General features: G+C 49.8%; 1 protein-coding gene across 1 annotated transcript in view; it reads right to left on the bottom strand.

The window, feature by feature from the left end:
• LOC144148713 (structure-specific endonuclease subunit MUS81-like) overlaps positions 1 to 18,767 on the bottom strand; it is a 62,478-nt gene that overhangs the window by 29,984 nt on the left and 13,727 nt on the right. Inside the window, exons 4-7 of the mRNA XM_077680232.1 lie at positions 17,618 to 17,710; positions 16,194 to 16,282; positions 12,860 to 13,081; positions 7,907 to 8,123 (exon numbers count right to left, since the gene is read on the bottom strand). Coding sequence (XP_077536358.1) covers positions 7,907 to 8,123; positions 12,860 to 13,081; positions 16,194 to 16,282; positions 17,618 to 17,710 — 621 coding nt within the window. The remainder of the gene's footprint in view (positions 1 to 7,906; positions 8,124 to 12,859; positions 13,082 to 16,193; positions 16,283 to 17,617; positions 17,711 to 18,767) is intronic.

Below are 18,767 nucleotides of genomic sequence, written 5' to 3' on the forward strand. Positions count from 1 at the left end.
GCCGAAATGGCTTCGGTAACGTTTGACGATGCAGCTAACAGCGCACGTATCGCTGTCTACGATACAGTGCATGCTACGCGATTAGCTCAGGTAGATCACCTAATCCTTCGCCAAAACGGCAAACTTGAAAGAATAGAAATCGTAATTGAGCAGGCCCCTTTCAACAAGAACACCATTCGCGGGGTCATCCAAGTGGACCCAGCCGATAGTAACGAGACTATTCTCAGTTGGGTGCGATGCGAACAGGCCGACATTCTCAAAGTCCGAAGAATCGGTAAAACCGACCGTGCAATTCTTACATTTGACTCTACAACTCTCCCAAAGACTGTCAAGTACTACATGGAGTTAGTACGTGTGGCAGAATACAGACCGAAACGACTGGTCTGCTTTAACTGCCACAGTCTTGGGCATATGGCGAAATTTTGTCCATCACCGAGCGTATGTAAAGATTGCGGCCGTCCCCACCCAGAAACCGCAGAATGTGACTCTGCAGAATATTGTGTTATTTGTAAAGAAACAGGACACCTCTCGGTTAGTAAGGTCTGCCCTACGCGTTTACCTAAAAAAGAAGAACGTGGCAACCGATCAGTCTCATCTAAGAAACCTCCACTCGAAAATAACCTGACCGACGGTGATCGATCTACACCGCCAGGAGTTACATGGGCCTCCACCGTCTCCGGCAACTCATCCCGTTCGCCCCCTCCAATTAGTCCTTTACCCTCAAACCATCCACTAGTAGTTGAAAATGCCCAGCTCCGTCGCAGCCTCGCCGAAATGCGCGCCGCCATGACGACCTTACAAAAGGAAGTGGCCGCCCTCCGAGCGACCGCAGCTAGCAGTCAATCACCCTCCAGTGGGCCAAGTAGTTCTGTCCCGGCACGCCGCAGCCGTTCACGCACAAGCCGCCGCAAGCCATCCACTAACGCCACCCAGGCGCCAGCGACAACGTCATTCATAACGGAGCAGATGCTTACTCAAAGAGATGCCCGTCTTAAATTTGAAGCGAACAAGGAATGGCAAAAGGCGTCACGCGAAATAGTTTCCCTTCAAGATCAGGTCACTTCTATCAGGGATGAGCTCCGTCAGTTCATGGGAAAAGTGGGGGAAGCACTTGAAACTCTCCAGACCTCAACGATCCCTTCCAATGAAACGAAACGAAAGAAAAAACATTAGCCGTCCAGTGTTGCCCCCAGCTCTACCGCCGAACAGAAGCATACTACAGTGGAATTGCCGTAGTTTTTCACAAACCGGTCCGCTCCTCAAGTCCCAAGTGAAAACGCTCCGTCCAATGGCGTTACTGCTTCAGGAAACACGTGGTCCTTGCAAAATGTTAGATTACGCCACCTTTTCAGATCCCTCCATTTCAAGCCAAACCCGCTCCTCCCACGGCCCGACTCCAGGGTTAGCAGTGGTACTAGTCCACAAATCCTGCCACGCTGTCCAGCATCGTTGGGACCAAGCATGCAATGATGACAGAGAAGTGATTATGGTCCTCGTTACGCCGCCAGGAGGCAAATCGGTGATGCTTGTGTCTGTATACTACAAGCCAAGATCCGGTGCCGTCCCCCCATCACTTTATGACTGGATACCCTATCTTTTTTCGCTACGATTCACCGGTCCCATTATTATCGGGGGAGACTTCAACGCTCGCAATACCCTTTGGGGCTACTCGTCCACAAACCGTCGAGGCCGGCTTCTGGAACAAACACTGGAGTACAGCCCCCTTCAACTAAGAAACGAATGTGGCGTCGCAACCCGCATTGGCCTTTACTACGCTCAAAGCGATACAACACCGGACCTCACCCTAGCTACCCCTGGGGCGGTGAAGACCTGGCGCACGTTAGACAGCACCTGGGGTAGTGACCATTATCCCATCATGCTTCAAATCAATAGCAAGAAATTCCGCAATAGACGTACTTACCGTGAGATAAACTGGTCCTCGTATCGCTCCCAATTCAACATCTCCTCTCAACCTACCCTTGAGGAATTCATCTCGTCATTAACGCAAGCACGTTTGCTCTCAAGCGAAGAAGTAACCAGTACGGCAGATGTGGATTGCCCTGATTCACACATGTTCGGACTTCTCCGCAAGGCAGAACGGCTAACCAATCGATACCGTACGCAAGGGAAACGCCATAATCACCTAATGCAGCTAAAACGTCACTACCGCATTATTCGCGAATATCAGGTCACGTTACAGAGAGAGAAATGGCACGATTTTTGTCAAGATCTCGGGCATGAATCGGGCCTGTCTCGTCTTTGGGGAGTTTTCCGTACCATGAACGGCCGTGCGAAGGTGCGCGTCCCGATCTTGGATGAGATGTGCCTTCAAATGGACTACTCGCAAGTGGAAGATACCATCATTCACACGTTATTTCCACACGCCGTTACAGACCCTTCAACCCTCCCACCTTTACCAATTATAAGCATTGACCAACCGGTGCCGGAGCTCGATTCTCCCTTCTCTTTAGAGGAACTGCAAGTAGCCATCTCTCAAGGCAACCCAAAATCTACTCCTGGCCATGACCAAGTAAAATTGCAGGACCTCCGAAACCTTCCGCCGCACGGCCTCGATGCGCTGCTACATTTGGCCAACCACTCTTGGGACTCAGGCGAGATACCTGACGCCCTGAGGGTAACGATCATTCATCCGATACCCAAGCCCGGTAAAGATCCTCGGAATCCCCAGAATCTTCGGCCCATAGCTCTAACCCCCGTAATATGCAAACTTATCGAGCGTATGATTAACAATCGACTCGTCCACCACTTGGAAAGTACAAATTGGTTTCACCCCGCTCTCACTGGTTTCCGCCCCCATCTTGCTACCCACGATTACCTATGGCTGCTCCGGAGAGTTATTAATCGAACCTCGCGCAAGGCTTTGCCGGACTACGTCCTCACCTTAGACATGCACAAGGCATTTGACAACGTCAGCCAGTCAGGTTACCTTCAAGAGCTTTCCCTCGCCTTCCCCAGCCAAAAGGCCCAGGCCTAAGTACGCAGCTTTCTACAGCATAGGCTGATCCGTCTTAACCCTCAAGGACATCAGCCCACAACGTTCTACCTCGATAGAGGAGTCCCACAGGGGTCCATTTTGGCTCCTCTCCTTTTTAATCTCGCAATGAACCGTGTGGCCCGAACTCTCGAGCAGGACACTGCCGCCCGATTCGCGCTTTATGCGGACGATATTGTGGTATGGACAGAAGCCCAGGATTACAACTCCAAAGAAACTATGCAAACAGAGTTGCAGGCAGCAGTCCTAAGTTTGGAACATACGCTGTCCAAGTTCCGGCTACAGCTATCCCCAACCAAGACAGAACTGCTCAGCGTGGATGGTAAACGTGGCACAAATAAGGAACAAATTATCTCCCTTCAAGTGGGAGATACGCTGCTCGAATCCCACAATGGTACCATTCGACTGCTGGGTGTTCCCGTCAGCAGCTGTAATAGCCCAAAACAGTGGATAGCCTCACTTAGGAAAACCTGGCGTTCCACCTTACACCTAGTTACCCGGATATCGAACAAGTATGGTGGGCCGCACCAAACAGCTTGCACCATGCTCGCCCGTGCTGTGGCGCATGGGCGCTTCACGTACGGCTTCCCGGTTTACGAATTACGGCATTCACATGTGAACGCCCTCCACCAAATGAATCGGCACCTTCTCCGTGCGATCAGTGGCCTCCCCGCCTTCACAAGGGTAAACACTCTACACGATGCAGTTCCCCTTCCGCCTCTCGCTAACCTCATCAAAGAGACAAAACTACGCTTCAAATATCATCTGGACCATTCGCCACAAGGAAAAAGACTCCAAAAATGGGACCACTTAAATAGTCAGTCTGAGAGCACCGATTTGCCGACAGCATTCCCTCCGTGGGAACGCCCATCCATCGGAATTCTGCGTCGACGCCTGATCCGCCGGGATAAAAGAAAAGTACGCGAACAATACGTTCGCACTCTCGCAAATGACAAGGAATGCGACGAAGCTGACATCTACACCGACGCGGCTCTGAATGGAACGACGGCGGCCATTGCCTGGACATCTGCGGACCTGCCGAAATTGAATGGATCCAGGCACATTTCTAACACATTCGGCCTCGTAGAAGAGGTAGAACTTCTAGGAATTCTGGGAGCGACGCAGCAAATTTATAACCATTCCGGCCATCTATCCACGAAGAAATTTCGCATCATCACGGATTCCTACGTTGCTGTCCGAGAGTTAAATCGTCCGTTTTCACCGAACAATACGGCAACAAACATTCTCACATTGATAAGAGACCTACAAATTGAAGGCTTCAAAGTTCGAATTGTTTGGACTCCAGGACACACTACAGGCGCAGAAGGCAACCGTATGGCACACGACGCTGCCAGGGAGAGGCTACAATCACCTCCCACGGTGCCCGCCACGCCCGTCCCCCCTCTCCAGGCAGACTGGCAACTCCAGCTTCGTCACCTCAAAAAGGAAAGCTGCAAGCGCTTACAGGCAGAAACTCCTGTTGGCATCCTTGCCCCTCTCAAGCGCTTCTCGCGTCCCGGGGAAGTATTCGCCAATAAAGTGTATGCGAATGCAGCGTACACCCCCCACATTATTTATAAATGGACAGCTCCAGCAGGATCCGAATTGCGCCGATGCCCCCACTGTAGTCGTGAAGGCACACCAAATCTTTATCACTTAATTTGGCTTTGTCCATCATTCGACCGTAATCGCCACCAGCTTTTAACTCTAGGTCCCGCCCCTGTGACTGAACAGGAACATGTTAGTCGGGTCCGCGACGATCCCACCACACTAGAAGCAATCACCGAGTACGCCCTTGAAAACGGACTCTACAAATTAGTGTAACGGCCTGGTAGACTTCCCCGTTCTACCTACAATGTGAACTGACTGCAGCGTGCAATGTTTTCAGTGTGAACCGCGTTGTCTACAGTGTGAACTGTACATTTAAGTGTGAGCTGTGCATTTTAGTGCCACTGACTGACTTTTATGTGTTCATTTTGTGATTAGGACGCCAAGACTGCAACTGTGTTCATTGTGAGAGTTGTTACCTTCCCCTTTTCCCCTCATCCTTACCCCCCCAGGGCCCCATGGCCTCTCGTCTAATAAAGTTTTTCACTCAGGGTCCCTCGAAAATGAGGAGAACAGAAAATGCACAACTGAAATAGAATTGACAATAGTGTATGGTGTGTTTTAAGGCTCCGTGTGGTGACACAGAAGATTGCTGGATCCAAGGCTGTGTGTCATGGGTGAAACTTTTCTGCATGCTTAATTAAATGTGGACGAAGTCGAGCAGGCGACGCAAAGACGAGTGCAACTGACAAACTTCCTGTCTTGTGTCTGCTGTGGCCGCCTCAAATGCACACCTTGCGTTAGTGCGCTGCAATCGTGGGAACAACAACAGAGGTGTACGTCCAGTTGAGGATATACACAAAAAGAGCCCGAAAGCGAGCTTTCTTTCCGCGTATTCCAAGCTCCTAGCTCTGCTTTGGCCTCTGTTTCTGTGTATCCTCAATTGGACGTAAAACACCCCTCTGTTCTTGTTCCATGGGTGAGACAGCCCAAACAGATTTGGGAGCAGTTTTCGGAGCAGCAAAATTTCGATTTTGGAGCAGAAGAATCTTGATTTGGAGCAGTTAGGGACATTTATTACATCGTCTTGTGAGCCTAAAAAATGATGATTTCAGAAATTTGCAGGGTCAAGTGGACATTTAAATCAGTTTTGAATACACAGAACACTGAAACAGCCGTACCTGAAAGAGTTTTTAAGAGTATCACAAAGTACTAACTGCACTACCTTTTTCCTAACTGGTGATATTGCGTTGCGGCTGCACGCAACACTGACAACAAAACTGCCATTAACATTAGAGAATTTTAGCAGTCCGTCTGTTCTGTTGGTTATTTTGTTACCGGGTTGACCGGGACCGGTCAGCGCCTGCGCGCGCAGAAGGGCGAGGAGGCGCGGACAGGGCGAAGGCAGGCCCGCGGAACTAATCCCCCTACTGCTACGAATGCCCAACCTAACCTAACCTAACCTAACCCAGACGAGTCCCGGTCAGCACGGTAACTACGTACACGACGGAACAGACGGACTGCTAAAACTCTTACCAAATTCAAGGGCTCCGCAATTGTGGCATTTTTTTTGCCGTTTTAATGCTAAAATTATTATTTTTGTAATCCCAGGCTGCGTTGTACGAACGGCTGTAGTCACGGCTACAGTTGAGCAACTTCGAGCTAACGGTCGCATAGCCCAACCAGCATAACCCGTTTCAGCCCCCGGGGTGCAGGTTCACCCTATGGTCATTTGACTAGCGTTACTGTCTATAGCCCTATAGCCACCTAGATTCTGGCATTCAATTTCACTTTGCATACATCAAGTGTTATAGTCGCGTTCTATGGCAACCGTGTAGTCGCGGCGTGAACAGGTCGCGGCGCCGCAGCACAGCCCGCAACTTTCGTGTCGACCGTTCCATCCCCGAGGCTCGCGATAGCGCTTCGAAGCACAGCAACACCTCAGCATTTTATAACACCACAACGAGCCAAAAAATTCACTTCACGAACCCGATTATAGACGCGCGCACCGCGTTTCGCACTCAAGGACAAACCACGCCGAAGTCCTAGGCCCGAGCCCACATTTCAATGAACTTTTTTTTCGCGCCGCGCAACTTCCCGTAATCTGGCACCAATCTCAAACCATATCCCCGCGTTAACGTCACTGTTCAGAGCCACAACAGATAGAATGAATAGACTGGAACCCAGCTGATAGCGCAAAATAAACCAGGGAAAATATCGGCGATGCGCACTGAGCGCGTTGGTATACTCGGTGACAACTTAAGAACGGCACCGGAAGTTGCCGCTGTGCCTTATCACCGTAGCCGGATGTTTCTCCGCGCGACGCAAGTAGGGCGTTACTGGTAATATTTTGAACATGGCGTGAGCCGTTCCCGTGATTTTTTGGGCTAAATATGCTTATAAACGACTCCAGTGATGACAAACAAACTGCGTGAGACAAGGCAGACGATATCACGCATTCATAGCAAACCCCTTTCAAAATGCGCGCGCACTGACGTCACGGGTCCGGCGCTTTGGCGGAGTGATACACTACATGAGGTGGTGCCGTTCTTGAGTTGTAACCGAGTATAGCAGACATATCAGGCGGCGGCCATGTTTGTTGCCACAGCGATGCCTAATCCAGAAGGCCGTTTCAGCGAACCCGGTCGGAAAGCGAATCGAGTTTTAGAAGCTATCGCTTGCTTCGTTTCAGTCTTTCTATTTGTGCCATTTCTGTGTTTGCGATTGACAGACGATAAAAGCGGTGACCAGGATGCGGGAGGCTTTCGTCCCCGCCGAAACTGACATGAGCATCAAAATCCGAGCCGTTGAGGCTCTTCTGGAGCAGTTTGGCGCAATTTTCGCCGTTTTCGTGCTTTTGGAGCAGCTTGGCGCAGGCAAATGGAATCGTATCAAAAAGGCGCAATATGCGCAGCTGTCTCACCCCTGTTGTTCCCATGACTGCAGTGTGCTAACGCAAGGTGCGCATTTTGGGGTGGCACATCAGACACAAGACAGGGAGTTGTGCCAGTTGTGCTGGCCTTCGTGTCACCTGCTCATCTGCGTCTTAAGCATGCGTGAAAGTTTCAGCTACGAAGTGTGACCAACTAGCTAGCATTTCCGTGTTACTGCCAAGGGTGTAATCGACTCAACGCAACAATGCAAGTCTTCAAGTATCCTCCTCCAAACTGCTTGGACAGCTGGGTTTCCTTCCTTAGTTTCCTAGCTTAGTTCCTTATCTGGGTTTCCTTCCTGGGTTTCCTAGCCAGAAGTGGCAGCACAGGAAAGAGCGAGCGGGTGTGCCTTAAACCGCAACAGGTACCCCGCAAGGTGGCGCAGTGCCCCCCTTGCTGTTCCTGGGCGCACCTTCTGCTCGTGGAAGCGGCCGTCCATGATGCTCTTGGCCAGGTCATCAGTGCGCTTCCTCTCCACCAGGGGGCCCAGCACCCACTCTTGCCTCAGCCCTCCCTCGGCCGAGGGGGAGGAGGAGCGGCAGAGCCAGGCAAAGTCCCCCACGGTCAGTCTGCGCACCTCGTGGGGCAGCCCCAGCTCCCTCAGTTCCCACAGGAATCGCTCCTGCGAGCTGTGCAGGAGAGTGAGGGGGACGGGGAATGAATGGGGAGGGCAAAGCAGAGGCCACTACGTTCAAGGGGGCTGCGAAGACAAAGCACTACAAGTCTGGTTCTTTACAAAGCACACTTTGCCCAAGTAACAATGACACCAGTTTTACCACTGACCTCAAACACGTAACCGAGGTACCAAAGGAAGCATGCAAAGCAGTGGCGACTGCCCAGCTAGTTTCCAACAACTTTTCTGTGGTGTCACAGAATTCTGTTTGTGCGATTGGCAGCTATCAATCTAAGCCACTGCCAAGAAACATGACTGAACAATTGTGGTGGGGCCTCTAGTTCGGTTAGATCACATCACTTGAATGTAGGGGTGTGCGAATATCAATTTTTTAATTTCGAAGCGAATTCGAATAATAAAAACAAAGTTCGAATCGAATCGAATATTTTTCGAATAATTTTCGAATACGAATACTTATTGTTTTTTGTAAAATTAATGTTTTTACCATCTAGAGACACAAAAACTGCAACTTTATTGCACAACAAATCGCACAAAGTAAAATTAGGAATTACACAATACCATTGCACTCAACAGATTAAGGTCTGCACTCACTTAAATGTTAACATGGAGAAAGGTTAACTGCTCGACATGCTCGGGGAGCAGTGACAACCTCCTGCTCGTCACCACTTTACCAGATACCGAAAACAGCCGCTCACTTGAGACACTAGTGGCTGCCATGCCCGAGCCCGTGCACATTGCCGCGCGCTGATACAGTAAAATCTTGATGATACTAATCTCGCGGGACTGCGAAAAATATTCGTATCATCCGAAATTCGTATGAACCAACACAGACCAAAAAATTTAGCGCTGAAAAAAGTTTTCGTTTATTTCTTTTCCTACTTTCGCGTGAAGAAATTCGTGACTTTTTCTGCTTTTTTTAACCCCCGTGTCGCAAAGCAGTCCTTTCTGGAGCACGTAAAGCTTCACGCTCGTCTCTTCACTCGCTCTGCCCAAGCTCGCTACACGCCGCAACAGCCAAGCGTGAACCGCATGGTGCGTTTTTGCACGCGATTCGCTCTCCTCAGCTCTGCGAGCGCTGTATTTTCACGCCCACATCGACGATTTTGCGCCCGCGGTAGCGCCTACCTCGGTCAGAAAATGACGCACGACGCGCGCGGCAGAATGGAGCAGCCTGACTACTTGCGATGAGATCAGTGCTGTTAACTTTTGGGGGGGCAAAGTCGCCAGGATGCTTCCTAAAAGTCGTCAATTATAACGAAAAGTCGCTAACCAATGATGATGATGATTACTTTTTTTCTGAGATTTTTAGTTTTTGACTGGATTTTTAGTTTTTGACTGGCTGAGTGCTTGGAACGGCTACTGACGGCCACCTGCGGCCGCACTGCACGCTAAAGATCGCAGCGCCACAAAGGCTTGATCCTGTTTTGGCGTCACTTTTCGAAGCTTGTTCCGAGCATTACCCTGTTTCACAATATTTTATGCCTGTTTAGCACACTGTAATTCAATTTCTCAAAGTCTCCAAAAAAGTCGCTAAGACTCCAAAGAGATAGAATTGTCGCTAGCACGACTGAAAACACGCTAAATTTAGCGACTTTCTCGCTAAGTTAACAGCACTGGATGAGATCGAGACAGCCGGCTTGGCTCCGCCGGAGATGGTTAGGCTTAACACCCCGGCAAATATTTTATGGGCGCTTTCACTAGCGGCGCGGATAATGTTTTATAGTACCGTCTTCGCATGCATTATCAGCTCCTTTACCGCACAAGCAACTTCGTGTCTCCCTTGAGCCGCATTTTAAAGAGCGGTTAGAAGCAGTCGCTCGAGCGCCCGCGCCACTTCGCGGCTGGAGCCGACGCGATGTTGACGCCGCCGGCCGCGCCGCGCGCAGCGTGGGCAGCGTGGGGGTGGTTTTGCGGCGGTGTCAGCGCGTTGGGCGTGCGCAGAGCGTTTCCGCGAGCAGAAAACAACAGCCCGGCCGTTTCTGGAGAAAGTGTGACAAACAGGGGAGCGAGAGCCGTCACTTGCTCGTTCGGCAGTCGGGTGCCTCGCCGGCTCGTTCGTATCTTCCGCTGGGCCGCGCAGGTCCGTTCGTAACAGCCAAAATTTTTCCCATTGCAAACGACGCAATTTCGCCGGGACTTTTCGGGAATTCGTATCATCCCGAAATTCGCACCCCCAGAATCGTATCATCGAGAGTCCACTGTAAATAAACACCGATGCAGACACGCTCTGATTTTTTTTTTTATTTTGGGTGGTTCGAATATTTCGAACAATAAAAGTGTCGTTCGAATCGAATCGAATACCAAAAAATTCGAATGGAATATTCGAAGTTTCGAATATCCGCACACCCCTACTTGAATGCTAACCAGCAGTTAACGCACAGATAAGCAGGTTTTTAGTGCTGACCCTTATCACATCCCTCCTGCCCATATCATCTCACCAAAGCATGAAAATTGATAGTTTTCCAATACTTGTTGCATTTTTTTCTTGCTCGCAAACAAACATCTTTTGTGGCTGAAATGGAGTTGAGCGAGTTGCCCAAACGCTAGTCCTTTCAAGGAGTGGAACAGGATACATGGGTTTGGGAGCAGTCCTGGGAGCAGGCAAAAGTGCCTTTTGTAGCAGGCTTGGAGTAGCCACAAATGCCATTTGGAGCAGATGTAACACACTTTCACAGCATTATGGTGCCTCCCTAATCTCCCTACAGGCCTATGCCCAAGTCCCTTGCCAATTAAGTTTTATCTGCCTACCATATCAGGCATTCTACTGTGCACTACAACCTACTGTGAACCAGGAATGCGGTTCTTGTATTACTATATCTGGAGATTTACAAAATGCAGTTATCTACCTTCAGCCCCAGCGAGCGCACCGCGTTATTACCATTAAAATGTCAAACCTCACGCGTATAGTCGAAAGAGATGAGATAACAGGCCTTTTTCATGTCCGGTAAATGGCAGTGTCTGTGCGAACTGACGGCGGCATTTCGTAAAACAAGATGCTTGCTTGATTTTTTTTCTATCGAACAATGGTTTCAACGCATGCAAAGTTGTACATAGCTTTGTCTTGGGCAGTCACAGGGTTCCGAGTGCAGACTAACTTGTGCCGTAGAATACGTAACTAGAGCGTATTGGAGGACACGATTAAAGTTGGACCATCCTTCACTAAGCAAAGCGAACCCCAAAGTTCACAGCCCAAAATGAGTAATTACCTCAGAACAGAGGTGAACCAAATTAACAAGCGAAGGCAAAGCGCCCAAGACCCTGTTGGTTCAATACATGCAGCTACAAAATGTTCTAGGCAGAAAAGCTAAGATAACCAAAAACTGGCGACTAAATTGATGTTCACCTCCAACAAACTACAACCTTTCCTCCGAATATTATTCCATCTGTATGCTATCAGCCAGAGAAACATTTTACTTCTGGCCATTCTCTATTGATTGTGGTGCAGCGGCCACACCAGAAAACAAAACCCTGCAAATGTAACACAAAGAAATGCAAAGAAAAGGCAAAGAAGGCGTGTTGTGCCAGCAGCCTTAGGGCTAAGCCAAAGCCAACTACCATAGCCGCTATAGCCTTGATGAAACTGAAAACACGATGCTTGAGCCAAATTTTCGGGTGCTGGGCATCATGGCGGTCGTATGTCGCTGCTCAATTCAGGCGCTGTGGCGCAGGAAGGCTCTGATAAACGAGTTAGGCGCAACAGAGGCAGTTCGGCGCAGGATGGTGTGGGTAAACAAGTTTGGAACTCAATGGCGCAGCTGTTACACCCTTGTAGTAGTTGTCTGGCAGCAATGTTAAGTGAAGACTGGTGTCACCTTTGCAGATGCACTCCTCCAAAGACTGCTTGTCTTGCGCCTCCATAGTGATGAAAACCACTTTTCTGGCTAGCTTGAATACAAACACACAACACGGATTAGGGTGGGCTCAAGTCATGCAAGGAGACTTTCATAACAAGAAATGCCACACTAGGTCTCACGACGTCCAAGTGCCGGTTCCCAACCTCTGGCTTACATTAGACGGCTGTTGGCACCGGCTCAGTGTATTGATCCTCTGTGCCTCACTTGCCAAGCACATCGCAGAGCCCCGGCCCGAGCTACAGAACAGGAAGGAAGCGGGAAATTTGAAAGCCATCCTTTCAACTGCGCATTCCTCTCTAGTGAAAGCATGATTTCTCACCAAACAAAGTGCACTGAGGTGTGAACTGCCCGCTCTTTTGAATACAGCTATGTTCTTTGCGTTAACCTCATGATGCTGTTGAGTTTCGTTTCTTTTAAGTGCAAAGCACGTCAGAAGCCCAGCCTGTCGTTGCAACCTCATCCGGAGGTACCACATCTGGACCCAAACAGAGCCTTCGGAAAGATCACCGCCTCCCCTGGTCAAGATTGAACTTGGGCCGTTCACGCTGCAGAGCTGATTTCAATCTCACTGTGCCACAGATGTACTCGTTATTCATATGCAGAGTGTTGGGGGTGACCTTTGCATAGCTAACAAATAAGTACGCAATGACATAAAAAAAAAATTGTGAATCAACTCATTAATTACCCCAAATTGTAAGCTCAACCCACTGTCCCTGTATAGGGCTTTTCAGGAGCTGCGGCATGCTCTCTTGACTACTTTCGGTATCAACGCCAGGCTGACACTGAAACCAGGCACGGCCCCTTTGGCAAATCACTGCTCCCCCTTTGACAGCTTCCATGGTGAGTGGAACTGCTGCAATTCTTTTGTCTCCCTTACCTGGCGGTGGTTTCGCTGCAGTCGACGAGTAGGACGATGCGCAGGGTGTCCAAGGGAGGCAGCGGAGGCCGCATCGGGGCCAGACCGGCCGTGGCATCGTCGCTGTCGCAGAAGCGAGGCAGTGGCTGGCACTCATCGCTCGAAGAGGCTGCTGAGTCGCACGGAGTTCCGGGAGCCATGATGCGGTTGGCAAGCTCCTCTCCTTCGTCTGTCAGGCTGAACCTGCAGAACAGAATCAGAGATCCTGGTGACACGGAAGCTAGACATCGAAAGGAACACCCATTTTAAAACAATGGGCCTACCCGCACAACATGGGTTGTGGGGGAAATGCCAAACCCTGCACCAGGGTTCTTCTATGCATCCAGTTGAGAAACTCCACTTCAGATCCGGAGAGTGCGGCCCCCTGCTCGGTTGAAGCCGAGGAGCAAGTGTAGGGGGCACGGAACAGAACTGTGCTAAGTATTTACTTTTATCCTATCTGCCAACCTGGTGACCTCAAAATTCGTAAAACCCAGGAGAGGAGAGGGGGGGGGGGGGGGGGTGGTGCAGTAGACATATTTTTTGAAAGCTTCAAAGGATTAACGTTCTGTGACAAGCATTCTCACGCTTTCACGACCACAAGTGAAAACCGTCAGTCTTGAAGAGTAATGAACAATTCCACTGGGCTCGATCGCCGACACTCAGCGGGATGTTGCGTTCAACTAAAAACGCTGTGAAGAGGCATTCTACAGAAACCACGCTGGAGTCGCTATCACTGCACACAAAATCTGTCAGCCTTGGCTGGTTGTTTGCGGTTCGCACGTATCCCTGGTGCTTTTTCGAAGCGATGCGGACGAAGTTGTCAAGCTTGCCACCATGCTAGAGGCACAGCAAGCACATGTGGTGCAACATCCAAACTTCTCTTCTTTCTTGAATGGCTTGAAGCAGGGAAATTCTGACTTGTACGATTTCAAAAACACAGGGTAGTACTGTCGCAGCTTCGGGCCCACCAATGCAGTGCAAATCAAGTGTACCCTTTCCCCTGTCGAAGGGCAAAGGGCAGCAAATGGACGCAGTTCCATGCAATGGGCCCCTTTTTAGAGAAGACTGCCGCTTGCTCCCTGGCAGCCTTTTTGCTAGAGTGGCTCTACTTTTGCTGATCATTTATTCTTATCTTTCCAGGTTTCCTTCGAAGGGCACCCGATGGGTGGTTTGCCTGAGATTATGTTGCAACCTCAGGTTTGCAAAAGCCATCCTAGCACGATTTAAAAAAAAAAAAAGAAGCTGTCGCACTTATAACAACGGCTTGTCTTGTAAATTTCTGATGTTTTCTTTTTTCCCGGTTACCAAAATCAGGTGCACGTTACAACTCATAGAGTGTGGCAAACTCGAGTCAATGTGGCAACTACGCTTTCACGGCCCCACGCAACTTTTGAGCATGATGACAAGACATACCAAGCAACAGTGGAACGCTTCCCTGCTGTACCGAATGGCACCACTGCCAGAGCGCAGCTATCCTAGACACACTGGAGTGCTTTCTAAGGTGCTAGTTATATTGCCCGATTTCCCTCTAGCATAGATGATAAATTGCTCGCAGCAACGTCCAGGCAGCTGCAGACATCATGCCTTGGTACGGTGGTGAATGCTGGGTTGCCTCAATGTCCCGAGCGCCCGCCACTTTGTGCTTTGTGCAGGGTGGAGACATGCGTAAGGGGGTCTTGTCACAAAACCCAGCATTTGTCCAGTGCGCACGCATGCATGTCAAAAGTTGGCAGCGGTTGTCAGTTGGCAAACGGAAGTAACCAATCAACACCTTAGATAACCTAGCCCCACTGCTGAAGAATTCCCTGACAATTCCCCGACTTCTCAAGACGTGTCCAAATTCCCTGGCAATTCCCAGTTTTCCCACACGGTGGACTGTGCCCTTGCAACTCGGCCGAGTAACTCGGGTGGGTGAATAACTCCCGCATGGCCAGAAATCGGATTGGTGTTTCAGCTGTACAAGCCACCCTGGTGCAAGCACCTCTCAAAAGACGCCTCCCGTGGCTCTACACGTGCGGCCACCACAGGAGCACATACAGTCGAATCCCGCTACAACGAAATTGACGGGACGCGCGAAAAATTTCGTTGAAGCGAAAATTCGTTGAGGCGAAATCCGCCCCAACACACCACGGAAAGGCCCGAAAAATAGCCCCGTATGTTTCCGCATCATTGGCAGCAAAAAAACAATGTTTATAAAAATGAGTGACGCGCAATAACGTCATGTTTATTAACAAACATACCAATGGTTATCTGTGTTCATTGCAAGCAAAGAACGCGTTACAGAGGGGGGGTGAAGAAATGCAGGCGCAAAACGTATTGCTGCACAACAAGGCGCGCCCACCGAGCTGATTACTTGCAGATAGCTGCTAGGCCGTCGGAAGCCCCCCTCTCGCTTGTGGCAGGAACAGTGCCGTTATCTTATCTCTGACAGGGCACGGCAGCTACTGACCTTGGCAGGCAAGACGCGCGCGCTTGCATTAAACATGACCGCGCGCTCGCGACATACGGCAGCAGGGTGCCACAAAATTCACAAACACCCTCTAACAGAGGAGCAGTGGAGTGAGGCACTGTCTAGCGCCGACTACGACGAGCAGTGCCGAACGATCGCCAGAGCAGCCACCGGCGCCCTGGAGACTGGAGCCCTGGACTAGGGGCACCCACCACGTCCAACTACCCAACAAACATAATAAAGTTATTTCTCTCTCTCTCTCTCTCTAAGATAGGATGACTTGGCTTCAAGACCAAACACGCAAGCATGATTTTTGCTCTTGGCTATGAAGAATGGTAGAAAGAAAACGGCAAGGACAGCTGCTCACGAGCCACAACGCACACATGACGGCGCCACGGCGCCGCGCTAGCAGCGGAGCACATTCGTGCAATTTCAATTGGATACAGATTGGCTGTAGCTCCGGCTCCGGCTTGGCGAACCGGGCCTGTGCCTCATGTAAAGACGGTCAGCCACATCGTTATCACCATCAAACAATGTCGTCCGCCTGAGTTTTTTTTTTTTTTTTTTTTGTGGCGGTGTGGGCGCACCGCGCATGTTTTCGGTGAAACTAAGCGTCCTGAATGTTTTAAAAGTTGCAGATAGCTGGCGCTATGCTTTTTTTTTGTAAAATAATTGTTCAAACCCAGCCCAATTCACCAAAAATTTCGTTGAAGCGAAAGCAAGCCAGAAAAAAGGTTCGTTGTGGCGAGGACTTTGTTACATTGACTTCTATGGCTAGCTGACGGGGAATTGGAAATATTTCGTTGAAGCGGAAATTTCGTTGAAGCGGGCTTCGTTGTAGCGGGATTGGACTGTATATAGTACCTGGCGGGGCAGCCCTGCTTGGAGACGAGGCCCCTGCGGATGAGGGTGGCCACGCTGCTCCACGCCGTGTAGTGGCTGTCCGCAAGGGGCTGTGCACAGGGGAAAGAGGGGGAAGAGAGAGGGGAACACTTTAACATTTCTGCCTTTTTAATGAGAGGGAACTGTCCCCTGTGCATCGAGAGATAGCTGCACAGTGTGGGACCCATGATTGTCACATTGTCATCATCATCATCAGGCTGTCTATGCCCACTGCAGGGCAAAGGCCTTTTCATTAATCTCCAACTACCCTGGTCCTGTGCTAGCTGTGACGACTGTATCCCCGCAGACTTCTCCATCTCATCTGCCCACCTAACTTTCTGCCGCCACCTGCCTGGCTTGCCTTCTCTAAGTACTCACTCCGTTACCCTTAATGTCCAACGGTTATCTTGCCTTTGCATTACATGCCCATTTTGTTCTTAATTTCTACCAATATGTCCTTAGCATGCGTTTATTCCCTGACCCACTCCGCTCTCTTCTTGTCCCTCAATGTTACACCCATCATCTTTCGTTCCATTGCTCACAGATGTCACACCATGCCCACTTAACACCCGCCCTATAACCTGCTCAGTGTAGCAGGCGATTTTTTTCCACTCCACTCAGTCATGAGAGGAGGTCCACGTGCTTGACCTATATTGTGACTCGAGCAAGGCTTTACTCACTTGCAAGAGAAGAAGTGAGTTTGCGCACCGTGTCTTCTGAGATAGGCACCATGGCTGGGCTCGCATCCCTCTGTCCTTCCTCTTTTTCGGGCCTTCTTTTCACAGCGGTAAAGATCAGCAGAGATGAACAATGACTGCACTGCTTAATCCGTTGTTAGAAAGGTCCGAAGGCCTGTCCTGCATGACACTGTTAATTGGGTGCTCTCTAGGAGGAACTGCCAATGCTAGAAGGCACTAAGAGGACGGGCTTTGGATGTGCTACAAGCACCCCACACGCAACCATAATGCATGGCGCCCTGTTTTTGCTGTCAATGCTGCTTCCTCTGCTTTCTGGTGCATTCTTGCTTCCCTCCAACTGCTCAGCTTCACACTCTTCCAAGAATTGCAGTGCACTGCTCCTCTGCAGAGATTTCCCTGGGTGCTTTGCTTACTGCACAAAATATCGTGACAAATAGAAAGGTCATGCCAGCTGCGCCAAACAAAATGCTTGCCATTATTAAGCTGTTTCTGCCAGAGTTGTACAGCTCGCTGCCCAAACCTCTTGACTTCCATCGGTAGAAACAGTAATGCCACACCTAGATTGCTACGGAGAACATATCGGCGACCAACTCGAGCGCTCTTCCCCACAAGCCGTCGTAGGGCACACCAGTGTGTTTTCAACCCCCGAAAGAGGTGAGGTAGCAACTCTCGGCCTCCCCAACCCAAACAGCCCCTCGATGGGCCCACCTGGGTGAAGGACGCGTCACACAGGGGCTGGGCAGCCATGATGAGGTCGGACTTGCTCATCCAGTCGTGGCAGCTCGCTCCGGTCCAGCTGGCCTGCGAGAACAGAAAAGGCACAGACTGCTGTTGGAGCAGCTGTCCTAACCCTGGGCCAATAAACTTGCCAACCGCATCACCACAGCATGGAGGGCAAAAAGTCACTAGAAACACACTGTCTGGGTGCTTTAATTGAGGGGGGACACTGGTGTTAAAACAACATCTTTTAATTTTCAAGTAAACTCTGTGAAACTTGCCAGTCTGGCTGCTTTTTCCCCACTGATCTCAAGAATGCTGGTATTTTTGGAGTCAGTCAATTACAGTTCCTGAGATAATTACAGGTAATTAGCCATTTTTGGAGGAGCAGTAAAAAGACAGTGTTAGTTCTACAACTGTACTGTTGATATTTTCCAATACTACGAACCCTGGTGAATGCAATGAGAGATGTGGTTTTTTGATGCACCACTTGGAACTAATTTTACAGCTCATTAAACTTTTGTGTTTGAAATGGGCATTTGAAATGGTTTCTTGGCACTGGTGCCACCAAGGTTTAATGAGCTGTAAAAGTAGTTCCAAGCAGTGCATCAAAGAAACGCTTCTCTTATTGCATTCACCAGGGTTCATAGTACTGGAAAATAAAAAGATTACCGTTTTATGACTAACACTGTCTTGTCTATCGTTCCACCAAGAATTACTAATTATCTGTAATTATCTTGGTAACTATAACTGACTGGAACAAAAATAACAGTACACTTGAGATCAGCGGGGAAAAAGCAGCCAGACTGGCAATTTTCACAGGTTACTTAAAATTAAAACAACACATTTTAAGAGCCACGTCTCCACTTAGGTATTCACCCAGCTAAAGCAGTCAGCTGAGCCACGGGGTTCTTCACTTTTTGTGCAAGATGCTAGAAGAAGAGTTTGCCATGGTCCAAGGTGTGCACCCATGACCACTCACTCCACCAGGCCAGCTATGCAGAGAGGCCAGCAGTGTGAAGGGCAAGAGCAAAGAACCAACCAGAAAGCTCAGTTGTTTCACTACGTTAAGAACCACAAATGTTTTCTGTGGGAATTTTTCCTTTGCGGAAACCTGGTCCACCTAGAGGACTCCCGAGTT

Source organism: Haemaphysalis longicornis, unplaced genomic scaffold (genome assembly GCF_048455015.1).
Source record: "Haemaphysalis longicornis isolate Haplotype H1 unplaced genomic scaffold, Haemaphysalis longicornis Haplotype H1 scaffold_8, whole genome shotgun sequence".
Lineage (NCBI taxonomy): Eukaryota > Metazoa > Arthropoda > Arachnida > Ixodida > Ixodidae > Haemaphysalis > Haemaphysalis longicornis.